Raw genomic sequence first — 27185 nt, 5'->3', positions numbered from 1 at the left:
TGGAAACATTTCGACACGTTTCCTTACACCTATTGTCCTGTTCACCTAGCAGCAAATAGGTACCTGGGTGTTAGTCGACTGGTGTGGGTCGCATCCTGGGGGACAAGATTGAGGACCCCAATGGAAATAAGTTAGACAGTCCTCGATGACGCACTGACTTTCTTGGGTTATCCTGGGTGGCTAACCCTCCGGGGTTAAAAATCCGAACGAAATCTTATCTTATCTTAGGAGTGCTAGTGTACTGTGAGATAGTAGGAGTGCTAGTGTACTGTGAGATAGTAGGAGTGCTAGTGTACTGTGAGATAGTAGGAGTGCTAGTGTACTGTGAGATAGTAGGAGTGCTAGTGTACTGTGAGATAGTAGGAGTGCTAGTGTACTGTGAGATAGTAGGAGTGCTAGTGTACTGTGAGATAGTAGGAGTGCTAGTGTACTGTGAGATAGTAGGAGTGCTAGTGTACTGTGAGATAGTAGGAGTGCTAGTGTACTGTGAGATAGTAGGAGTGCTAGTGTACTGTGAGATAGTAGGAGTGCTAGTGTACTGTGAGATAGTAGGAGTGCTAGTGTACTGTGAGATAGTAGGAGTGCTAGTGTACTGTGAGATAGTAGGAGTGCTAGTGTACTGTGAGATAGTAGGAGTGCTAGTGTACTGTGAGATAGTAGGAGTGCTAGTGTACTGTGAGATAGTAGGAGTGCTAGTGTACTGTGAGATAGTAGGAGTGCTAGTGTACTGTGAGATAGTAGGAGTGCTAGTGTACTGTAGACGGATAATTAAATCTCAAAGGAACTTGGAACTAAGACATTTTTTGTAGTATATTTTTTGTTATAAATATTCACCGCCTTTCCCGAAGTTACTGATTTATCCTGTTTAAGTTAGTGAGGATCTTGTGGAGACAGACCTTGAAAACAGGCCTAAGACCCGGCCTAAGACCCGGCCTAAGACCCGGCCTCCAGAGAGATCTAAGACCAGGCCTCCATAGAGATACACAAATAACCCGCACATCTCCAGAGAGGTCTAAGACCGGGACTGCAAGCAGGTCTAAAGACCCGACCTTCAGGGATGGAAATGTTAGAGGACTAAGTCGACATGGATGTTACAATGTTGGTTATGTTGTTACTGGAAGTAACCTGGGCACACCAAGGTAAGGCTCACACCTCTATTATACAACATTATATTTAAAGTATTACGTAATATACAATAAAATAAGCTGAGGTAATATTCCTAAGATTTTTCAGAGAGGATTTTAGCTTTATTAAACGACTGGAACATGTACTAGAAAAAATGGGTAATTTACTCATGTTATCCTAGGTAATTTACATACGTTATCCTAGATAATTTACGTTATCCTAGGTAATTTACACACGTTATCCTACGTAATTTACTGAGTTGAATAACTATAGGCCAATTTCCAATTTACACCCTCTCTCAAAAATCTTCGAAAAATTAATTCATAAACGAATCTACTCCTACCTCATCTCCCAAAACATTCTCAACCCTTGCCAATTTGGATTCAGGCCTAATAAAAATACTAATGATGCTATTATACACATGCTAGAACATATATACACTGCAATAGAGAAAAAAGAAGTCCCACTGGGGATCTTCATTGACTTACGTAAAGCTTTTGATACAGTTGACCATGACTTGCTCCACGTAAAATTGTCACACTATGGTATAAGAGGGCACTCCCTCAACTACCTCAAGTCTTACCTCAGCAACAGAAGCCAATATGTGTACGCAAATGGGTCAAGCTCTTCCGCACAACCAATTACAGTTGGTGTCCCACAGGGAAGTGTCCTTGGCCCTCTTCTCTTTCTCCTATACATAAATGACCTACCAAATGCTTCGCAATTACTCAAACCCACACTATTTGCAAATGACACTACATACGTCTTCTCTCACCCGAGCCCAATCACGCTAGCCAGTACTGTAAATACCGAATTACAGAAAATATCTACCTGGATGAGGACTAACAAACTTACACTAAACATTGACAAAACCAACTTCATTCAGTTTGGTAACAGAGTTACAGATGTACCTCTTAACATAATGATAAACGGATCACCTATCACAAAGCTAACAGAGGGAAAATTCTTAGGAATCCACCTTGATAATAGACTCAAATTTCATACACATATACAACAAATTTCTAAGAAAATTTCCAAGACTGTAGGCATACTATCGAAGATACGGTACTATGCTCCACAGTCAGCCCTCCTGGCCCTATATCACTCTCTTATTTACCCCTATCTCACCTATGGAATTTGTGCATGGGGCTCAACAACAACTAACCATCTCAGACCACTAATTACCCAACAAAAGGCTGCAGTTAGAATAATAACAAATTCTCACTACAGGCAGCACACTCCACCAATATTCAGAACTCTAAACCTACTCACAATACAAAACATCCATACTTATTACTGCACCTACTACATACATAGAACACTTAACTCTGATATTAACCCTCCCCTCAAACATCTCCTTGCCAACCTCAACAGAACACATGACCATAACACAAGGCACAGATCACTCTTTGATGTTCCTCGTGTCCATCTCACGCTATGCAAAAACTCAATGCACATAAAAGGCCCTAAAATCTGGAATTCATTACCTGTAAATATAAAAGAAACACAACCTGTTTATAAATTCAAGTCTCTTCTCAAAGATCACTTACTCACCCAAAACCAAATAAACACTGAATAACTGAACCTTATAATTTGTATATCTTAAATGTTTCTCACAATTATATCACATAAATGTTAAACCTAAAACCCAATCTAACTTTGTAATTTTTTAAATACACTACCTAACAGAATACTCCATTCGACTGAATGTACAACAATGCATGCAACCATATGACCTGTCTTTGTAATACTCATTTGTGCTTTATTGTTATCTGTTTACAATAATGTTTTATCACTGATTTCATCATTGCTTAGTTAATCTTAAGTTAATTTTAAGCCAGCCCGTAATGCTATGCATATAAGTGGCTTTGGCATGCTGCTCTTACCTGTATTTTTTGTACCTCTGTATGTATGCTAAAATTACTAAATAAATAAATAAATAAATAAATCCTAGGTAATTTACACACGTTATCCAAGGTAATTTACACGTTATCCTAGGTAATTTACAAATGTTATCCTAGGTAATTTACACACATGTTACTAGCTTCCAGGGTGGCTTACTCAGGTTAGTTTAATATGTTTATTATGCACCCCATACCCATCCTGTGGGCGGTAGTCAAAAGATTACAGAGGTACATAATTGGTCCAGGGACTGGACTCCAAAGTTTTGATAGCTGAGCAAGTTACAGAGGTAATGAACTCACAATTTACAAAGGTAATGAACTCACAATTTACAAAGGTAATGAACTCACAATTTACAAATGTAATGAACTCCAGGTAAGTCTGGTCACAATCATGACAAGTTACAAAGGTATTTACAGATTACAGAGGTACGTAATGGGTCCAGGGACTGGGCCCCCAAAGTTTTGATAGCTGAACTAGGTACAAAGGTAATGAGATCACAAATTACAAAGGTAATGAATTCTGTAGAATGGTTACTTACGTTTATACTTTGGCTACAATCATGAACAAATTATAGAGTAATGAGCAATTCACACTTCCACACCCGGTCACAACTGTAATGAGTTATTGGTGCAAATATTGATTGTTGAGTCACACACACCACACACACACACACACACACACACACACACACACACACACACACACACACACACACACACACACACACACACACACACACACTTTAGTTTAATATCTTTATGCACCCCATACCCATCCTGTGGGCGGTAGTCAAAAGATTACAAAGGTACATAATGGGTCCAGTGACTGGACCCCAAAGTTCGAGCTCCGGCTGGTCGCAGTAAGTTTCCTTGTTCGAAACCAGTTTGTTTTCCAGAATAAATTGATGCTTTATTATGTAAGATGATTGTAGTCACCTAAGTCTGTGTAACTAATTATGTGGACCTGTAAATAAATAAGCTTACTTATTCTCTTCCTTATTTGCTGAATCGCTTACTTACTCATTTAAGTATTTACACAAATTACTCACTTGTACATAGTAACACATATGTAAATTACACACCAGAATAAAGCAAAAAAACGGTCCAAGTGATTTAATTCCATTGTTATTACTTAAAGGCTAGCTGTAAGATACAGTAGAAATAAGCCGACCTGGTGCCAGGAGCTATGTCAACATTGTCATGTGTTGTGGCTGACCTGGGGAGTCCAGGTGTAGTAGTGTGTTGTGTTGTGGCTGACCTGGAGAGTCCAGGTGTAGTAGTGTGTTGTGTTGTGGCTGACCTGGAGAGTCCAGGTGTAGTAGTGTGTTGTGTTGTGGCTGACCTGGGGAGTCCAGGTGTAGTAGTGTGTTGTGTTGTCGCTGACCTGGGGAGTCCAGGTGTAGTAGTGTGTTGTGTTGTGGCTGACCTGGGGAGTCCAGGTGTAGTAGCGTGTTGTGTTGTGGCTGATCTGGGGAGTCCAGGTGTAGTAGTGTGTTGTGTTGTGGCTGACCTGGGGAGTCCAGGTGTAGTAGTGTGTTGTGTTGTGGCAGACCTGGGGAGTCCAGGTGTAGTAGTGTGTTGTGTTGTGGCTGACCTGGGGAGTCCAGGTGTAGTAGTGTGTTGTGTTGTGGCAGACCTGGGGAGTCCAGGTGTAGTAGTGTGTTGTGTTGTGGCTGACCTGGGGAGTCCAGGTGTAGTAGTGTGTTGTGTTGTGGCTGACCTGGGGAGTCCAGGTGTAGTAGTGTGTTGTGTTGTGGCAGACCTGGGGAGTCCAGGTGTAGTAGTGTGTTGTGTTGTGGCGGACCTGGAGAGTCCAGGTGTAGTAGTGTGTTATGTTGTGGCTGACCTGGGGAGTCCAGGTGTAGTAGTGTGTTGTGTTGTGGCTGACCTGGGGAGTCCAGGTGTAGTAGTGTGCTGTGTTGTGGCTGACCTGGCGAGTCCAGGTGTAGTAGTGTGTTGTGTTGTGGCTGACCTGGGGAGTCCAGGTGTAGTAGTGTGTTGTGTTGTGGCAGACCTGGGGAGTCCAGGTGTAGTAGTGTGTTGTGTTGTGGCGGACCTGGGGAGTCCAGGTGTAGTAGTGTGTTGTGTTGTGGCTGACCTGGGGAGTCCAGGTGCAGTAGTGTGTTGTGTTGTGGCTGACCTGGGGAGTCCAGGTGTAGTAGTGTGTTGTGTTGTGGCGGACCTGGGGAGTCCAGGTGTAGTAGTGTGTTGTGTTGTGGCTGACCTGGTGAGTCCAGGTGTAGTAGTGTGTTGTGTTGTGGCTGACCTGGGGAGTCCAGGTGTAGTAGTGTGTTGTGTTGTGGCTGACCTGGGAAGTCCAGGTGTAGTAGTGTGTTGTGTTGTGGCTGACCTGGGGAGTCCAGGTGTAGTAGTGTGTTGTGTTGTGACTGACCTGGGGAGTCGGGTGTAGTAGTGTGTTGTGTTGTGGCTGACCTGGGGAGTCCAGGTGTAGTAGTGTGTTGTGTTGTGACTGACCTGGGGAGTCCAGGTGTAGTAGTGTTTTGTGTTGTGGCTGACCTGGGGAGACGGGTGTAGTAGTGTGTTGTGTTGTGGCTGACCTGGGGAGTCCAGGTGTAGTAGTGTGTTGTGTTGTGACTGACCTGGGGAGTCCAGGTGTAGTAGTGTGTTGTGTTGTGGCTGACCTGGGGAGTCCAGGTGTAGTAGTGTGTTGTGTTGTGGCTGACCTGGGGAGTCCAGGTGTAGTAGTGTGTTGTGTTGTGGCTGACCTGGGGAGTCGGGTGTAGTAGTGTGTTGTGTTGTGGCTGACCTGGGGAGTCCAGCTGAAGTAGTGTTTTGTGTTGTGGCTGACCTGGGGAGTCCAGGTGTAGTAGTGTGTTGTGTTGTGGCTGACCTGGGGAGTCCAGGTGTAGTAGTGTGTTGTGTTGTGGCTGACCTGGGGAGTTCAGGTGTAGTAGTGTGTTGTGTTGTGGCTGACCTGGGGAGTCCAGGTGTAGTAGTGTGTTGTGTTGTGGCGGACCTGGGGAGTCCAGGTGTAGTAGTGTGTTATGTTGTGGCTGACCTGGGGAGTCCAGGTGTAGTAGTGTGTTGTGTTGTGGCTGACCTGGGGAGTCCAGGTGTAGTAGTGTGTTGTGTTGTGGTTGACCTGGTGAGTCCAGGTGTAGTAGTGTGTTGTGTTGTGGCTGACCTGGAGAGTCCAGGTGCAGTAGTGTGTTGTGTTGTGGCTGACCTGGGGAGTCCAGGTGTAGTAGTGTGTTGTGTTGTGGTTGACCTGGTGAGTCCAGGTGTAGTAGTGTGTTGTGTTGTGGCTGACCAGGGGAGTCCATGTGTAGAAGTGTTTTGTGTTGTGGCTGACCTGGGGAGTCGGATGTAGTAGTGTGTTGTTGTGGCTGACCTGGGGAGTCCAGGTGTAGTAGTGTGTTGTGTTGTGGCTGGCCTGGAGAGTCCAGGTGTAGTAGTGTGTTGTGTTGTGGCTGACCTGGGGATTCCAGGTGTAGTAGTGTGTTGTGTTGTGGCTGACCTGGGGAGTCCAGGTGTAGTAGTGTGTTGTGTTGTGGCTGACCTGGGGAGTCCAGGTGTAGTAGTGTGTTGTGTTGTGGCTGACCTGGGGATTCCAGGTGTAGTAGTGTGTTTTGTTGTGGCTGACCTGGGGAGTCCAGGTGTAGTAGTGTGTTGTGTTGTGGCTGACCTGGGAAGTCCAGGTGTAGTAGTGTGTTGTGTTGTGGCTGACCTGGGGAGTCCAGGTGTAGTAGTGTGTTGTGTTGTGGCTGACCTGGGGAGTCCAGGTGTAGTAGTGTGTTGTGTTGTGGCTGACCTGGGGAGTCCAGGTGTAGTAGTGTGTTGTGTTGTGGCTGACCTGGGGAGTCGGGTGTAGTAGTGTGTTGTGTTGTGGTTGACCTGGGGAGTCGGGTGTAGTAGTGTGTTGTGTTGTGGCTGACCTGGGGAGTCGGGTATGTGGGAGCCAGTCTTCCTCTCTTCTTACTGCCTCGTCCCTGGGTAATTCACAGATATGATGCTACGTTTACCTGGAGAGGGTTTTGGGGGTCAACGCATCCGCGGCTCGGTCTGAGACCAGGCCTGATGGTGGATCATGATCTGATCAACCAGGCTGTTAATGCTGGCCGCACGCAAACTGACGTACAAACCTCAGCCCAGTTAGTCAGGTACTGACTTAAGATGCCTGTCTAGTGCCTTCTATGTGCTGGGAGGCAGTTGAACAGTCTTGGGCTCCTTACACTTACTGTGTTGTCCCTCAGTGTACTCGTGGTGCCCCTGCTTTTCATTAGGGGATGTTGCATCTCCTGCCGAGACTTTTGCTTTCGTAGGGAGTGACTTTCGTGTGCATATTTGATACTAATCCCTCTAGATTTTTCCAAGTGTATATTATCACGTATCTCTCTCTCCTGCATTCCAGGGAATATGAATCAAGGGACTTCAATCGTTCCCAGTAATTTAGGCGCTTTATCATACTTATGTGTGCCTTGAAAGTTCTCTGTACATTCTTCAGGTCAGCAACTTCTCCTGCCTTGAAAGGGCAGTTAGTGTACAGCAGTATTTCAGCTTAGAGATAACAGATTTAAAGAGAATCATCACAGGCTTGGCGTCCTTAGTTTTGAAGGTTCTCATTATCCATACCATCAATTTTCTAGCAACTCTGGTAGATACATTGTTGTGGTCTTTGAGAGTGACATCCTCTGACGTTATCACTCACATTAGTTTTTCAGTCTATTGTGTGGTTGGAATTCGTTCTATACTCTTATATAGCTTTAATTTCCTCCAGTTTTCCATATTGGAGTAATTGAAATTTCTCTTCCCTGAACTTCATATTGTTTTCTGCGGCCCATTTGAAGATTTGGTTGATGTCCACCTGGAGTCCTACTTAATATATGTAAACTATTGTAATAAAGTTGGTAGAATTACCGACAATATGTAAAGTAGAAGGACACAAGTGCAACTAATGTGACATTTTATTGTGGCAACGTTTCGCTCTCCAGGAGCTTTATCAAGCCATTACAAACAATACATGGACACAGAGGGTATATATAGGCTCAGAGTGAGGTGCAATACTAGTGGTGGTGGTAGTAGTAGTAGTAGCAGCAGTAGTAGTAGTAGTAGTAGTGGTAGTAGTAGTAGTAGTGACAAAAGTAGTGATAGTAGTAATACAATATGGTAGATCAATTAATTCGTACATGAGTTAAAGGATATAAAAGCTATTACTCGGGTAACATAAAAATATCCAGTCTATATTTGTCCAACCTATTTTTATGTAAATTATTACAAGGATAACCCAAAAAAGTCAGACAATGTGAATTATTTCAATTCGTGTTCACTCACAAACCTTTAAAGATAGACGATCAATAAATCCAAGATTAGTCTTATTAAAGAACTGTCAGGGAAAACTAGAATATTTGTTCTTATAGACTATCTGGCTTTCAGGGATTTAAGAATTGACAAACACCAGACTCGGAGCCTGGCCCAAGGCCGGGCTCTGGGAGCAGAAAAACTCTAGAAACTCATCAGAAGTATATCAAAGGTACCATAAAAACTTCTTGGTCTGTGGCATGAGAAAGTTGGATCACCTTTTGCGTCGCTGATATAATCTAGTCAAACATGTGCGGGTTGGAAAATCATTCTAATGTAAGCTTCGTGGTTGAGGATATACCGTTAGGCCTGGTATGCACAAGGACCACATTTCGAATCCCCGCCCAGTATTCTGTTCACTAGAGTGGGTTCAGATGGCGTAACTGCTGAAGGAACTCAAGGGAACACAAATAATTTATTGTAATTAATGAAAAATAACATAGTCTCAGTGACAGGTTGAGATGAAGGCTGAAGAACACATGTTAATAAGACGAAGGTAAGCAAGTTTATTTATGTATAGCTACACACAAGTACAATTATCATAAACAGTGTAAATTACCACCAGAATAACACAAACAAGTCAGGCAGAGAGTAAACGTCAGGGATTCGTAACTACAAACTTGGCTGGAAGTGTAAACACACCTGGTTGTCAAGACCACACTGGTGGATCATCAACACTGATAAACACACACCAGGTTGTCAAGACCACACTGGTGGATCAGCAACACTGAAAAACACACACCAGGTTGTCAAGACCACACTGGTGGATCAGCAACACTGATAAACACACACCAGGTTGTCAAGACCACACTGGTGGATCAGCAACACTGATAAACACACACCAGGTTGTCAAGACCACACTCGTGGATCAGCAACACTGATAAACACATACAATGGATCAGGGAATACTTGTCAGGAAGACAGCAGCGAGTCATGGTACGTGGCGAGGTGTCAGAGTGGGCACCTGTGACCAGCGGGGTCCCACAGGGGTCAGTCCTAGGACCAGTGCTGTTTCTGGTATTTGTGAACGACATGACGGAAGGAATAGACTCCGAAGTGTCCCTGTTTGCAGATGACGTGAAGTTGATGAGAAGAATTCATTCGATCGAAGACCAGGCAGAACTACAAAGGGATCTGGACAGGCTGCAGACCTGGTCCAGCAATTGGCTCCTGGAGTTCAATCCCACCAAGTGCAAAGCCATGAAGATTGGGGAAGGGCAAAGAAGACCGCAGACGGAATAAAGTCTAGGGAGCCAGAGACTACAAACCTCACTCAAGGAAAAAGATCTTGGGGTGAGTATAACACCAGGCACATCTCCTGAAGCGCACATCAACCAAATAACTGCTGCAGCATATGGGCGCCTAGCAAACTTCAGAACAGCATTCCTGCTTCTTAATAAGGAATCGTTCAGGACCCTGTACACCGTGTACGTTAGGCCCATATTGGAGTATGCGGCACCAGTCTGGAACCCACGCCTAGCCAAGCACGTAAAGAAACTAGAGAAAGTGCAAAGGTTTGTAACAGGACTAGTCCCAGAGCTAAGAGGTACGTCCTACGAGGAGAGTTTAAGGGAAATCAACCTGACGACATTGGAGGACAGGAGAGATAGTATAACGAGTTTGTTTGGTAGTATGGTAGCGGGGTGTAAATGATACATCTCTTCGGAGGCTTCTTAGTTTATTGACAATGTCGTGGTGGGTACACAGGCTTGTGTTGTGCCCATGGCCCGGGAGGGCTATCCCACGAGAGAGAGCTACTAGTACTTGTGTCTTGCTGCTAGGCCGCTGTGTGAGTGAGAGCGAGGCATGGGCAAGTCAGGAAGTGGAATAGTTTGGGAAGCGATGTAGTGGAGGCAGGATCAATACATAGCTTTAAGGAGAGGTATGATAAAGCTCATGGTTCAGGGAGAGTGACCTAGTAGCGACCAATGAAGAGGCGGGGCCAGGAGCTTGGACTCGACCCCTGCAACCTCAACTAGGTGAGTACCTGGTTGTCGAAACCACACTGGTGGACCAGCAACACTGATAAACACACACCTGGTTTTCAAGACCACACTGGTGGACCAGCAACACTGATAAACACACTCCTGGTTATCAAGATCACACTGGTGGACCAGCAACACTGATAAACCCACACCTGGTTGTCAAGATCACACTGGTGTACCAGCAAATGTGTGTTACCTAACAAGACCCCACTGGTTTACCTGAAGTTTACCTGGAGAAAGTTCCGGGGGTCAACGCCCCCGCGGCCCGGTCTGTGACCAGTCCTCTTGGTGGATCATGGCCTAATCAACCAGGCTGTTACTGCTGGCTGCACGCAATCCAACGTACGACCCACAGCTCGGTTGGTCAGGTACCGACTTTAGATGCTTGTCCAGTGCCTGCTTGAAGACAGCCAGGGGTCTATTGGCAATCCCCCTTATGTATGCTGGGAGGCAGTTGAACAGTCTTGGGCCCCTGACACTTATTGTGTTGTCTCTTAACGTGCTAGTGGAGCCCCTGCTTTTCATTGGCTGGATGTTGCATCGTCTGCCGAATCTTTTGCTTTCGTAGAGAGTAATTTTCGTGTGCAAGTTTGGTATCAGTCCCTCTAAGATTTTCCAGGTGTATATAATCATGTATCTTTCCCGCCTGCATTCCAGGTGTTTTATCTCCGTTATGTGCGCCGTGAAGGTTCTCTGTACATTTTCTAGGTCAGCAATTTCATCTACCTTGAAAGATGCTGTTAGTGTGCAGCAATATTCCAGCCTAGATAGAACAAACGACCTGAAGAGTGTCATCATGGGCTTGGCCTCCCAAGTTTTGAAGGTTCTCATTATTCATCCTGTCATTATTCTAGCAGATGCGATTGATACAATGTTATGGTCCTTGAAGGTGAGATCCTCCGACATGATCACTCCCATTTCTTTGACGTTAGTTTTTCGCTCTATTGTGTGCCTGGAATATGTTTTATACTCTGATGAAGTTTTAATTTCCTCACGTGTACCATATCGGAGTAATTAAAATTTCTCATCGTTGAACTTCATATTGTTTTCTGCAGCCCACTGAAAGATTTGGTTGATGTCCACCTGGAGCCTTGCAGTGTCTGCAATGGAGGACACTGTCAAGCAGATTCGTGTGTCATCTGCAAAGGAATACACGGTGCTGTGGCTTACTGATGGACCAGCAATACTGATAAACCTACACCTGGTTGTCAAGATCACACTGGTGGACCAGCAACACTGATAAACCCACACCTGGTTGTCAAGATCACACTGGTGGACCAGCAACACTGATAAACCCACACCTGGTTGTCAAGATCACACTGGTGGACCAGCAACACTGATAAACCCACACCTGGTTGTCAAGATCACACTGGTGTACCAGCAACACTGCTATATATATATGTTCTTGCAACAGATCCTTCACCAGTTGTTGCAGCTGTTGCACTTCCGGCTGTTGTATATATTACATCTCTGTAGTCTCCAGGATGCGTCTCTGTGCTAATACCTGACCAAAGTGGAGTCAAGGAGAGAGATTAATGCATTCACATTAGGATCACTCCGCTGGGTGGCATATTTTCTGAGCAGCTTGAGACAAAATTCATTTAGAGTATCCAGTCCTGCACGTGTTCCAGTTGTTAATTCAACAGGCTTAACAGTCAAGTCAATTTGCAAAGTATTTCTGGCAGCTATCCAGTCGACAGGCTCTGCTGGATACCAGTCACTTTGACTTTTTTGAGGTTATCCTAGTAGGTTACCAAGTGTGATTATTTGTGTAACTGTATTTATGTGTACTTGTACCTAAATAAATTTACTAACATTGTTGACTGTTTGATATGTCATTCTGTTGTTGTTAGCGACCCTCTGGCTTACATTACCATCACAACTTGCTTGATCCAACACTTGGGCAATATTTCCCTGTAGTTTATGTAAGAGTTGTTTATATCAGAAAAGTCTTCTAACTGTCAAGTACAAGTATACTTCATTAATTTCTGCTGCTACAATATTTATAAAATGAGGACAGAAACAGTTTTGTAAAACGTGTTGGTAGGAAGTTTATGAAGACTGATAACACAAGATTTGTTGAGATTTTTAATCTGGGGTAGAAAGGGATAGCCACCCAGGATAACCCAGGGTAGGGAGGGTTAACCACCCAGGATAACCCAGGGTAGGGAGGGTTATTCACTCAGGATAACTCAGGGTAGGGAGGGTTATTCACTCAGGATAACTCAGGGTAGGGAGGGTTAACCACCCAGGATAACCCAGGGTAGGGAGTGTTATTCACTCAGGATAACTCAGGGTAGGGAGGGTTATTCACTCAGGATAACTCAGGGTAGGGAGGGTTATTCACTCAGGATAACTCAGGGTAGGGTGGGTTTTTCACTCAGGATAACTCAGGGTAGGGAGGGTTATTCACTCAGGATAACTCAGGGTAGGGAGGGTTAACCACCCAGGATAACCCAGGGTAGGGAGGGTTATTCACTCAGGATAACCCAGGGTAGGGAGGGTTAACCACCCAGGATAACCCAGGGTAGGGAGGGTTAACCACCCAGGATAACCCAGGGTAGGGAGTGTTATTCACTCAGGATAACTCAGGGTAGGGAGGGTTAACCACCCAGGATAACCCAGGGTAGGGAGGGTTATTCACTCAGGATAACTCAGGGTAGGGAGGGTTAACCACCCAGGATAACCCAGGGTAGGGAGGGTTAACCACCCAGGATAACCCAGGGTAGGGAGGGTTATTCACTCAGGATAACTCAGGGTAGGGAGGGTTAACCACCCAGGATAACCCAGGGTAGGGAGGGTTATTCACTCAGGATAACTCAGGGTAGGGAGGGTTAACCACCCAGGATAACCCAGGGTAGGGAGGGTTATTCACTCAGGATAACTCAGGGTAGGGAGGGTTAACCACCCAGGATAACCCAGGGTAGGGAGGGTTATTCACTCAGGATAACTCAGGGTAGGGAGGGTTAACCACCCAGGATAACCCAGGGTAGGGAGGGTTATTCACTCAGGATAACTCAGGGTAGGGAGGGTTAACCACCCAGGATAACCCAGGGTAGGGAGGATTATTCACTCAGGATAACTCAGGGTAGGGAGGGTTAACCACCCAGGATAACCCAGGGTAGGGAGGGTTAACCACCCAGGATAACCCAGGGTAGGGAGGGTTAACCACCCAGGATAACCCAGGGTAGGGAGGGTTATTCACTCAGGATAACTCAGGATAGGGAGGGTTAACCACCTAGAATAACCCAGGGTAGGGAGGGTTAACCACCCAGGATAACCCAGGGTAGGGAGGGGTATTCACTCAGGATAACTCAGGGTAGGGAGGGTTAACCACCCAGGATAACCCAGGGTAGGGAGGGTTAACCACCCAGGATAACCCAGGGTAGGGAGGATTATTCACTCAGGATAACTCAGGGTAGGGAGGGTTAACCACCCAGGATAACCCAGGGTAGGGAGGGTTAACCACCCAGAATAACCCAGGGTAGGGAGGGTTAACCACCCAGGATAACCCAGGGTAGGGAGGGGTATTCACTCAGGATAACTCAGGGTAGGGAGGGTTAACCACCCAGAATAACCCAGGGTAGGGAGGGTTATTCACTCAGGATAATTAAGGGTAGGGAGGGTTAACCACCCAGAATAACCCAGGGTAGGGAGGGTTAACCACCCAGAATAACCCAGGGTAGGGAGGGTTACTCACTCAGGATAACTCAGGGTAGGGAGGGTTAACCACTCAGGATAACCCAGGGTAGGGAGGGTTAACCACCCAGGATAACCCAGGGTAGGGAGGGTTAACCACCCAGGATAACCCAGGGTAGGGAGGATTATTCACTCAGGATAACTCAGGGTAGGGAGGGTTAACCACCCAGGATAACCCAGGGTAGGGAGGGTTAACCACCCAGGATAACCCAGGGTAGGGAGGGTTATTCACTCAGGATAACTCAGGGTAGGGAGGGTTAACCACCCAGAATAACCCAGGGTAGGGAGGGTTAACCACCCAGGATAACCCAGGGTAGGGAGGGGTATTCACTCAGGAACTCAGGGTAGGGAGGGTTAACCACCCAGAATAACCCAGGGTAGGGAGGGTTATTCACTCAGGATAATTAAGGGTAGGGAGGGTTAACCACCCAGAATAACCCAGGGTAGGGAGGGTTATTCACTCAGGATAACTCAGGGTAGGGAGGGTTAACCACCCAGGATAACTCAGGGTAGGGAGGGTTAACCACCCAGGATAACCCAGGGTAGGGAGGGTTAACCACCCAGGATAACCCAGGGTAGGGAGGGTTAACCACCCAGGATAACCCAGGGTAGGGAGGGTTAACCACCCAGGATAACCCAGGGTAGGGAGGGTTAGCCACCCAGGATAACCCAGGGTAGGGAGGGTTAACCACCCAGGATACCCGAGGGTAGGGAGGGTTAACCACACAGGATAACCCAGGGTAGGGAGCGTTAACCACCCAGGATAACCCAGGGTATTGGGGGTTAACTACCCAGGATAACCCAGGGTAGGGAGGGTTAACCACCCAGGATAACCCAGGGTAGGGAGGGTTATTCACTCAGGATAACTCAGGGTAGGGAGGGTTAACCACCCAGAATAACCTAGGGTAGGGAGGGTTATTCACTCAGGATAATTCAGGGTAGGGAGGGTTAACCACACAGAATAACCCAGGGTAGGGAGGGTTATTCACTCAGGATAACCTTTCTTCGTAGGACAATCCCCGTAGCTCTGGGACTAGTCTTGTTGCAAACCTTTGCACTTTCTCTAATTTCATGACGTGCTTGACTAGGTGTGGATTCCAAACTGGTGCTGCATACTCCAGTATGGGCCTGACGTAAATGGTTTACAGAGTCTTGAACGAATCCTTACTCAGGTATGGGAACACTATCCGTAGGTTTGCCAGGCGCCCGTATGCTGCAGCAGTTATCTGATTGATGTGCGCCTCAGGAGATATGCTCGGTGTTATACTCACCCCCAGATCTTTTTCCTTGAGTGAGGTTTGCAGACTTTGGCCATCTAAACTATACTGTGTCTGCGGTCTTCTTTGCCCTTCCCCAATCTTCGTGACTTTGCATTTGGCAGGGTTAAACTCAAGGAGCCAGTTGCTGGACCAGGCTTGTAGCCTGTCCAGGTCTCTTTGTAGTCCTGCCTGATCCTCATCCGATTTGATTCTTCTCATTAACTTCACATCATCTGCAAACAAGGACACTTCTGAGTCTACCCCTACCGTTATGTCATTCACATATACCAAGAACAGCACAGGTCCTAGGAATGACCCCTGTGGAACCCCGCTTGTCATAGGTGCCCACTCTGACACCTCGTCATGTACCATGACTCGTTGTTGCCTCCCTGTCAGGTATTCTCTGATCCATTGCAGTGCCTTTCCTGTTATGTGTGCCTGATTCTCTAGCTTTTGCAGTAACCTCTTGTGAGGAACTGTGTCGAAGGCCTTCTTGCAGTCCAAAAAAATGCAGTCGATCCACCCCTCTCTCTCTTGTCTTACTTCTGTCACCTTGTAGATGAATGGTTCATAGAACCGACATGTTGTTAAATTAGACACATGTGCAACTCTTGGGTATCTTTACTGAGGAAACGTTTCGCCACACAGTGGCTTCATCAGTCCATACATAGGAGAAACTTGAAGAACAGGAGGAGAATGAGGTAATCAGTCCCTCAACCTTGAGTCGATGTGGTCAGTCCATCAATCTTGAATAGAATACGGCAGATGAGCGGAGAAGTAGCTTATAAACCGTATGGCAGGAGAGGTGCAGCAGTCGTAGGTGGTGTCACATTTGTTCAATGTGGAAGTAGGTCATGCCCAAGGGTTAGGCAAGCGAAGAATTCCCAAGTATTAAGATCCTGTCAGTTCCCTCTCCCACTGAATGTCTTGAAAGAAGTTCTTCAAGCCTGAGTAGTTCCCCCTTTTGTAGTTTGTTTTTTCCCACCCTATTCCTGCTGCTCTCTCCACTTGGAGCTCAACTATGTAGTCGAAGCACAGAACCACATGATCATTAGCTCCCAGGGGCCTTTCATACATGATATCCTCGATGTCAGAACTACTCAAGGTGAATACAAGGTCCAGTCTTGCTGGTTCATCCTCTCCTCTCTCTCTGGTAGTGTCTCTAACATGTTGATGCATGAGGTTTTCCAGTACCACATCCATCATCTTGGCTCTCCATGTTTTGGGACCTCCATGGGGCTCCAGGTTTTCCCAGTCAATCTCCTTGTGATTGAAATCACCCATAACTAGTAACTTTGCTCCCCCCATGTGTGCTCTCCTGGCCACCTCGGCTAGTGTGTCGACCATTGCTCTGTTGCTCTCATCGTATTCTTCTCTTGGCCTCCTGCAGTTCTGTGGTGGGTTGTACATTACTGCAATTATCACCTTATGTCCCTCTGACTGGATTGTTCCTACTAAGTAGTCCCTTTTGCCCGTGTCATCCATTCCTTCCATTTTCTCAACCCCCCACTGTTTTTTAATGAGCAGCGCAACTCCTCCTCCCCCTCTCCTCTCCCTTTCATCCGGATTTGATATCCGGATGAAAAGATTGAATCTGTTATTATTCTGGTGAGCTTTGTTGTTGTGAGTGCTATTATGTCTGGAGATGTCTCCTTGATTCTTTCGTGTCACTCCTCATACTTATTTGTTATTCCATCTGCATTTGTATACCACACCTTCAACTTCTTTTCTAAGATTGTGGTCTGGGAGGTGTATTGGGGTTGGGGAAGTGGGAGACCTGATAAGGAACTATGGGTGGTTGCTGTGGGGGTGGAGTTTGTAATGCAGTGGGTGGGGCCATTGGATGTGGCATGGGTGTTTTGGTTTAGAGTGTTTGGTTTCACTGGGGTTGACCTGGTTGGGAGGCTTCTATAAGAAGTTGTGAGGGAGGCTGTATTTGATCTTCCTGTGTCTGAGATCTCCTGTCTGTCTTCTCTATCCCCTCTCTTTCCTCCTTTCACCTTTGTACCATCTCTCTCAGTTTCTGCCTTTCTGCTTGTGTTCTGTCGCGGTCGAGATACACCTTCCTGTATGCTGGCATGTCCCTTAATCATGCTTTCTCCTGCAGGATCCTGTTCCGAGTCGATTCTGCCTTGAAGGTCACTTTCACTGGCCGGGTTCTGTTTTTTTACAAACCCCCCCTATTCTCCGAAAATTTTCCAGCTGGGTCATGTTGTCTTCTCCTATTGCTTTCATGATGCTTTCAATTGCTTTTTTCCCCCTTGTTTTCTTGCTTCATATGTTTCCCCTTCAACTTCCTGTAGCCCATACACAAAGACTGACCTCACCCTTTCATTCTCCCACTGCATATCCCTGTGTATCCCCTCATTCAATTTGATTTCCTCCATTGCAGCTTTCCTTTCTTCAGTTTCACTAGCTAATGTACTTGGGCTCAGTGGCCTGTCATTTTCCCTTCTTGGCTTTCCCTGGGCTCTGCTGTGGTCTGTTAGGGCCTCCACATATAGCTTAGCTGTTTCATTTACTACAGTCTCCACTGATTGAGCTTCTACATGCAGTTTTGCTCCTTCTTTCCCTACAGTCCCCTTATTTGTGACTGAGGTAGCAGCCTCTGTTGTCAATGCCAAAATGTTCTTGAGTTCTTTAGGCTGTTTCAGATTTTTCAGTTCCTCTTCTAAACTCTGTATCCTGGCCTCTGCTGCTTTGACTTGCACCTCCCACTTCCTGCTTTCCATGTCTATCCTCTCTTCCATTCTCATGATAAGTTCTTCTAGTTTCTTTTCCCATTCATGTTCCCTTTTTGTGAGCTCTGCTGCCCAATCTTCCTTTGCAGTTTCCTCCTCCTGTCCCTTGGTTTTTTTTTGTTGCTCTCTGGCAACCCATTTTTGTTTTATCCTGATTGCCTCAGAGTGGGAAACCTATGTAATTCTGTATGTTAGGTTAGTATTTTGTATGTCAGAGTGTGGGGGGGGGGAGGTAGAGGAGGAACTGTGGCTATGTGGGAGAGTAGTGGGGAGGGGAAGTGGGAAGGAGAGAGAAGCAAGTGGGTGAGTGGGAGAGGGAGAGGGGGAAGGAGGGAGAGGTGGGGAGGGGGAGGGTGAAAGAGGGAGGGGAGGGATCAGGTGAAGGAGTGAGATGTCGGTGGGGGAGGGGGGAGTGTATGTGTGAGTCTGGCAATGTGTGTGTGTTGTGTGTGTATGTTGTGAGTGTGTGTTGTGAGTGTGTTGTGTGTGTGTGTGTGTGTGTGTGTGTGTGTGTGTGTTGTGTGTGTGTGTGTGATGTGTGTGTTGTGTGTTGTGTGTGATGTGTGTGTTGTGTGTGTGTTGTGTGTGTGTGTTTGTGTGTGTGTGTGTGTGTGTGTGTGTGCATTGTGTGTGTGCATTGTGTGTGTGTTGTGTGTGTGTCGTGTGTGTGTGTGTGTGTGTGTTGTGTGTGTGTGTTGTATGTGTGTGTTGTGTGTGTGTGTGTGTGTGTGTGTGTCAGTGGTCCTTGACTGGCCGCAACTTCTTGTGACCTGACCCCCACCCACCTGGGACTTGACCCCACCTACTTACAATGTTGCCCTTAAAAGCTGTGTGTGTATGTGTGTATATGTGTGTGTTCGTGTGTATGGGGGAGGTATGAGGGGGAGATACTGTTAATGCATACCAGTAATTCTGGGTTATAAAAAGTGGAAATTGCTACTAGGGTCTAAAGCTTCTATGAGTGTCTGCCCTTGTGTGTGTGTGTGTGTGTGTGTGACGGAGGGATGGTTAGGGGGTGTAGATGGTGTGGTTTAAAGATCCGTTATACCTCTCTGTTCCAACTGTCTTTCCTAGAAATGCTACTCTCTCCACTTATTGCCCTTTCTGGATTTAAGTATCAATTATTGCTGGTTATTATCCTATTCCTTGTTCACATTGAGAGAGGACTTTCTAGCTTCCTAAGTATTCTTACTACTAATAACTACTGTAATAGCTTGCAGGAGTGAGTGACCAGTATCTAACAGTGATGCAAGGCCAGAACAAGCCTGCAACATGCAAACCGCAAAATAGGTGAGTGATACTTGCGCTGGCAATGGTCGTGACAAGTTGCCAGATGCTGATGACAAAGCCGTCGTACGTAGGCCTTAAATCCCTATTTTGGAGATCCTTCACCCATGTTGATTATAACCACGTGCTCATACATCCCTCGTTCCTCACGCGATTTCACTTTTCACTTATGATAGTATACACTTCACATGATATACACTTCACTTTATATGTATAATGGCACACAACTTGTCGTGACGTCACTGCTTCAGCAGGCCTACTGCTGCCACCTTCCCTTGTTATATATTTTATTTTTCCTTTCCCCTTTTGCTTATTAACTTTTTCACTCTCACTGTATGGTACCCCACATTTCACTTGTTAGCCAAACGCTGATAATTCTTGAACAGCCGCTTCCACACTCACTTTGATCTTTGTATGTTTGAATCTGTGTGGCAACAGCGTCTAGTAGACCCACAATGGCTTGGCACTTTGAAATATTGATAATTTCAGCTACCTCTCGACTATTTTTAACTAATAACTTTAGTTATCACTCGTATTATTGTTCACTGATGATGTCACTACCACTGATTACTGCTAGCAGTTACTGCATGCCTTAAAAACACTAGGGTTCTCAGAGCCATGTTATGCACGTCTGCACCCCACGGACCCACGCGTATGTGTGTGTGTGTGTGTGTGTGTGTGTGTGTGTGTGTGTGTGTGTGTGTGTATGTATGTGTGTGTGTATGTATGTGTGTGTGTGTGTGTATGTGTGTGTGTGTGTGTATGTGTGTGTGTGTGTGTGCGTGCATATGTGTGTGTGTGTGTGTGTGTGTGTGTGTGTACTCACCTAGTTGACTCACCTAGTTGAGGTTGCGGGGGTCGAGTCCGAGCTCCTGGCCCCGCCTCTTCACTGATCGCTACTAGGTCACTCTCCCTGAGCCGTGAGCTTTATCATACCTCTGCTTAAAGCTATGTATGGATCCTGCCTCCACTACATCGCTTCCCAAACTATTCCACTTACTGACTACTCTGTGGCTGAAGAAATACATCCTAACATCCCTGTGATTCATCTGCGTCTTCAACTTCCAACTGTGTCACCATGTTACTGTGTCCAGTCTCTGGAACATCCTGTCTTTGTCCACCTTGTCAATTCCTCTCAGTATTTTGTATGTCGTTATCATGTCCCCCCTATCTCTCCTGTCCTCCAGTGTCGTCAGGTTGATTTCCCTTAACCTCTCCTCGTAGGACATACCTCTTAGCTCTGGGACTAGTCTTGTTGCAAACCTTTGCACTTTCTCTAGTTTCTTTACGTGCGTGGCTAGGTGTGGGTTCCAAACTGGTGCCGCATACTCCAATATGGGCCTAACGTACATGGTGTACAGGGTCCTGAATGATTCCTTATTAAGATGTCGGAATGCTGTTATGAGGTTTGCTAGGCGCCCATATGCTGCAGCAGTTATTTGGTTGATGTGCGCTTCAGGAGATGTGCCTGGTGTTATACTCACCCCAAGATCTTTTTCCTTGAGTGAGGTTTGTAGTCTCTGGCCCCCAAGACTGTACTCCGTCTGCGGTCTTCTTTGCCCTTCCCCAATCTTCATGACTTTGCACTTGGTGGGATTGAACTCCAGGAGCCAATTGCTGGACCAGGTCTGCAGCCTGTCCAGATCCCTTTGTAGTTCTGCCTGGTCTTCGATCGAGTGAATTCTTCTCATCAACTTCACGTCATCTGCAAACAGGGACACCTCAGAGTCTATTCCTTCCGTCATGTCGTTCACAAATACCAGAAACAGCACTGGTCCTAGGACTGACCCCTGTGGGACCCCGCTGGTCACAGGTGCCCACTCTGACACCTCGCCACGTACCATGACTCGCTGCTGTCTTCCTGACAAGTATTCCCTGATCCATTGTAGTGCCTTCCCTGTTATCCCTGCTTGGTCCTCCAGTTTTTGCACCAATCTCTTGTGTGGAACTGTGTCAAACGCCTTCTTGCAGTCCAAGAATATGCAATCCACCCACCCCTCTCTCTCACACACACACACACATACATACATACACACACACAAACACACACACACACACATACACACACATACATACACATACACATACACACACATACATACACATACACACACACACATACACACACACACACACACACACACACACACATACACATACACACACACACACACACACACACATACACACACACACACACACACACACAGATGAATCAAAGGGATGTTAGGAAGTATTTCTTCAGTCATAGAGTAGTCAGGCCGTGGAATAGCCTAGAAAGTGACGTAGTGGAGGCGGGAACCATACATAGTTTTAAGGCGAGGTATGATAAAGCTCATGGAGCAGGGAGAGAGAGGACCTAGTAACAATCAGCGAAGAGGCGGGGCCAGGAGCTGTGACTCGACCCCTGCAACCACAAATAGGTGATTACAAATAGGTGATTACACATACACACACACACACACACACACACACACATACACACACACACACACACACTCACATACACACACACACACACACATACACACATACATACACACACACACATACACACACACACATACACACACACACACACACACACACACACACACACACACACACACACACACACACACACAGCCACATAACAGCTGCAACATACGGGTACCTGGCAAACCTGAGAATAGTATTTTGACATCTTTAATAATAATAATAATAATAATAATAATAATAATTATAATAATTTTTTTTCTACAAGTACATGTACAAGTACAAGGTCATCCATGACAATGTATACCGTGTACGTCAGGCCTATATTGGAGTATACAACACCAGTATGGAATCCACACTCTCTAGCACGTCAAGAAATTAGAGAAAGTCCAAAGGTTTGCAATGAGACTAATCCTGGAGCTGAAGAGTTAGTCCTACGAGGAGAGGTTAAGGGAATTCATCCTGACAACACTGGAAGACAGGAGGAATAGGGGAGACATGATAAGGACATATAAAATACTGAGAGGGATTGACAAGGTCTCTATGGACAGAATGTTTGACATGTGACACAGTAACAATGTGTCCCAACTGGAAGTTCAAGATTCAGATGAGTCACAGGGAAGTATTTCTTCAGCTATAGAATTGTCAGGAAATGGAAACATGTGTCTGGAAAGTGACATAGTGGAGGTAGATACCATACATAGCTTTAACAAGAGGTATAATAAAGCTCATGGAGCAAGGAGAGAGTGGACCTAATGGCGATCAATGAAGAGGCAGGGCCATGAGCTATGATGCCTCCTGAAACCACAATTAGGTGAGAATTAGGCGAGTACACACACCACACACAGAAACAGCCATACACAACCTCATGCATCAACATGTTAGGGACACTACCAGAGAGAGAGGGGAGGATGAACCAGCAAGACTGGACCTCATGTTCACCCTGAGTAGCTCGGACATTTAAGACACTATATATGAAAGGGCAATTGGAGCTTGTGATCACGTGGTTTTGAGCCCTGAATACATAGAGTTACAGTTGGAGAGGGTAACAGGAGAAGGATGGGAAAAGCCAAACTACAGAAGGGGGGACTATACAGGCATGAGGAACTTCCTGCAGAAGGGTTAGTGGGAAAGTGAATTGGCAGGAAAATCGGGAAACGAAATGATGGACTATGTGACAACAAAATGCAAGGAGGCAGAGGAGAGGTTTGTTCCCAAGGGCAATAGAAATAATGAGAAGACCAGAACGAGCCCTTGGTTTATGCGAAGCTGTTGTATAGCCACATCAGGAGAAAGACAACAGTCAAGGAACAGGTAATCAGGATGAGGATGGAAGCTGGGGAGCTCACAACAAACGACTAAGAAATATGCGAGGATCTCAGCGTGAGATTTAAGGAAGTCTTTACAATGGAGACAGAAAGGAGGGTACACCAATAGGAGGGTACACCAACAGGAGGGTACACCAACAGGAGGGTACACCAACAAGGGATATGCCAACAAGTGCTGGATGAGATATACACAACCGAGGAGGAGGAGGTGAAGCTGATAAACGAACTTGATATCTCAAAGTTGGTGGGACCGGACATCTCTCCACGGGTCCTTAGAGAGGGAGCAGAGAGGCTGTGTGTGCCACTAACAACAATTTTCAACACATCCATTGCAACTGGGCAAATATCTAAGGTGTGGAAAAAGGCAAATGTTGTCCCCATTTTTAAGAAAGGAGAGAGATACTAGGCACTAATCTACAGACAAGTGTCACTGACGTGTATAGTACGCAAAGTCGTGTAGAAGCTTATCAAGAGGAGAGTGGTGGAGCACCTAGAACGGTGTCGTGGGGGTTTGGAAGGAGATATGATGGTTGAAGATAAACACACTTGTGGATGGTAACGCTATATATTGTCAGACTGTGGTAAGGGAAGGGCCCAACCTGCCTTCTTGCCTGCTGTATGTCTAAGCGTGGAGTGAGAGCGAGGTAGCACGTACCACTCACTCATGCGCATCCCGTGACATCAGTCACTAGGCCTAATAAGGATCTTCTATATAAAGCACATGGATGGTACTGTAATACTCAGCTAAGCTCTACAACACATGTAAGGGGATTCAGTAGCTATACTGACAGCTCAGTCATGTTACGTATGTCATCTCGACATACAATACTATGCTATAGGCTGAACAGGCAGGTGGTTCTGGGCTGATTCTATACAATAACAAAGACATATATAACTTAGAACTAATGGATGGTATCATAATGGATGTTAACATCATGAGTTTTAACGTAATGGGTGTTAACGTAATGAGTTTTAACGTAATGCATTACAAATTATAAGAACAAATCATGGTATAATATAGGATGGAATTGATTGATCGATCTGTATTCATGCACTCTACGGATTCTGAGGAAGAATAAATATACATTTACAAAGTGCAAGTAATTAACAGCAAAATCTGGTGCACACAGATTAGTATTGCTAAATTCTCAGAATTCGAAGGGAATGTGAACACAAAAAATTCTGACAAACTGATCAGCTAATAACGAAACACACAGTTGATAATTTTATTCATCTCGGACATCTAATTATACAGGCTGTTTACATTTAAACCCAATTCTGCGAGGGTAAGGTTTACGTATGCAGAATGGATATCATCTTTGAGTGGATCAAACTATTCTGTGATGGCTAACACATGCCTTGACTGAGGACAATCTGAACGAGTATCTACAAAAGTTACAGCTACATTCACTAGTGACTGTGGAATTACTAACTCTTCTGCTAGGAGTATTCAACTCGACTGTTCGATACAGTAATTCTTGGCTCATTACAAAGTCACTAATGGTTGCTGGTGGTTTCACAGTCAGAATAAGATCTTCCTGGAGCAGGAATCGAATCACACCAGAACACAAGGGATCGGTTCTTTCTTACTGGAGGAATGAACAAACTCGGTGGAGTGGATGACTCTCCCCAGTTGAAAAAAATAACGCTATAACACGCAATATGAGGAAGGGAGAATGAATCTACTATCTCTCACTGCAAGCAAAGGGAAAAGAAATGAACATGGTCAACAATACAGATATTCAATCTGAGTCACACACAGTGACATGAGGTATCAAGTATAAAGAAACTACACTTACAAACGTTAATAACATGTGAAAGTTACTCGAGAAATAACTTCTTACATTGCACGAATTACTGTCAACTAGGATGGGATCACCATCTGGAACACAAGGGATAACTGTGAGGGAAAAGTAGGCGTGAGTGGGGTTAAGGTTGTTCAGGCAACCAGGAACCATTAGCGAGTTACGTCGCCCCCCCTTCCTCTGGCGGGCTGGGGCGAAACTAGTTCTTGGTGTCTGATTTGTTCAAATTTCTACTCTTGGTAGTACTGGCCTTACCTGGTGTGGGTTGAAGTTTGGAGAGTGACTTCACCTCCACTCTTCTCCTAATCAGCTCTGTTCCTGGTGTGGTCATCCTGGGTAGATGCCAGATAAAGGAGCAAGACATTTGTTAATGGAACTTATTAACAATTATTAGACTACTACCAGCCCTTATTTATTCTACTTGTGGTGTTCCAACCAAGTGGTAGGAGATTCCAAAACATCGGACTATCACCATCCACCCAGGATAACCTACATTATCTTTAATATCAGAAGATTTGTCCAGGGCCTTACCTACTCCTGCCCAACTACAAGAACCGAAGGCCATTTTTTATTATATTTAAATTTTAAGTAAAATCCTCAAAAGTCATTATTCTTATTTTTCCTAGTCGTTTCTTTATTTATTTTTCCATTAGTTTTCTGTTCAGATGGAAGGCGTTCCACTGACAATGGCGACCTTGCCAGGATGCGACTCTTGAAGCGACATCGTCCTGATGGTTCAACTGGTTGTGAGTATAACATTTAAGATAGAAAAGGGTGAGTTAGTTGAGGTGTCAAGTCATTACTGATAGTCTGGTTGACTTACCGTTGTTTGGTTCTAAGGTTCAGTTTAGAAGTTTACCTATTTGTTGGTCCTGGGGAACTTTGATAATAACCCCTCCTGTGTGAACCGTGTGTATTTTGCTTAGTGAAGGCTATTGAGCCCACAAGTATATTCTTCCAGGGTGAAATATTTAGTTCATTTTCTACCTTGGGAAGTTTAAAGTGTGCGGACTGTATCCCTCTTTTGTAACAGACGTTCCTGTTAGTTTTAATTAAGACAGTTGAAGTTGGGTGCGTAATATTTCTTTATTCAAGATGGATTCTTTAGATTTCTGGTTGAAAGCTGGAAAGGAAATGGGATTTACAGGACAGAACCTTGATAATTATATTACTGCTAAAATGGCTATTGAAGAGAAAAAGGAACAGGAAAGGCTAGCTCGAGAGGAGAAAAAGGAACAGGAAAGACTAGCTCGAGAAGAGAAAGGAACAGGAAAGACTAGCTCGAGAGGATAAACTAGAACAGGAAAGGATAGCTAGAGAAGAAAGAGTTCAGGCGAGAGAGGTAGCCTTCAAAATGAAGGAAATTGAAGAACAGGCTAAGCAGAGGGAGTTAGAACAGTCAAGGTTGGAATTAGATGCCAAGAAGATAGAACTATCTAAGCAGAAAATAGATGAAGGGGTACTAGAATACCCTTCCCAAGAACCAAATATTAGCATCCCACAGATTCCACCTTTTTCAGAACAAGATGACATAGCGGCATATATTACTCGATTCGAGAGTAACTGGCCATCAGATTCTTGGGCTACTAGGCTTGGCTTACTACTGTCAGGTTCAGCATTAAATGTCTATTCCACTCTACCCTCTGATGTTATTTCTAGTTATAGCCTGCTGAAGAAAGCTATACTTCAGGCTTTCAAAAAAAAAAACACTCATCATTACAGGTCGGAGTTTAGACACATTACAATAACTCCAAACCAAAATTATATGCAATTCTTAACAACACTTTTCAGGTTATTTGATTCGTAGATTGATAGTGCTGAGGTCGGCCACAATTTCGAATCTTTATGAGACCTGATGGTAAGAGATCAATTCCTTTCTTCTGTAAACTCTGATTTACGAATATTCATTAAAGAAAGAAACATTCATACAGCTGCGGAAATGGCACAAGCTGCTGATATATGTGTGTGTGCTCATAATAACTACCCTAAAGAGCGTAGCAGATATAAGTCTGTTGTGCCTAAGCAATCTGAGGGATCCAAACCCTCCGTACCAAAGAATTCCACGGCTTTCGCAATAAAGTGTTTCAACTGTAATGAATGGGGCCATAGACGGCCCGACTGTCCTAAGAGAAAAGGTGAAAATATCGGTAAGTGTTTCACTGAATCTAACATAAACGCACCTTTTAGTGAAGGTACAGTCAATGGCATGAATGTGTCAACCATTCTTAGAGACACTGAATGTTCCTGTATTGTTATCT

At 45.2% G+C, this 27185-nt stretch overlaps 1 protein-coding gene across 3 annotated transcripts in view; it reads left to right on the top strand.

Moving 5' to 3' along the window:
* LOC128701162 (roundabout homolog 2-like) overlaps positions 1-27185 on the top strand; it is a 69712-nt gene that overhangs the window by 4020 nt on the left and 38507 nt on the right. For 2 of the 3 annotated variants that reach the window (XM_070100636.1, XM_070100638.1), the window contains exon 2: positions 875-1139. In XM_070100636.1, the coding sequence (XP_069956737.1) occupies positions 1085-1139 (55 nt within the window). In that variant the 5' untranslated portion in view covers positions 875-1084. Of the gene's footprint in view, positions 1-870; positions 1140-27185 lie in introns of all 3 variants that reach the window. The other variant, XM_070100637.1, reaches the window with a different exon arrangement.

This window comes from Cherax quadricarinatus, chromosome 73 (genome assembly GCF_038502225.1).
Source record: "Cherax quadricarinatus isolate ZL_2023a chromosome 73, ASM3850222v1, whole genome shotgun sequence".
NCBI classification, from domain to species: domain Eukaryota; kingdom Metazoa; phylum Arthropoda; class Malacostraca; order Decapoda; family Parastacidae; genus Cherax; species Cherax quadricarinatus.
This window is presented reverse-complemented; position numbering and strand designations above follow the sequence as displayed.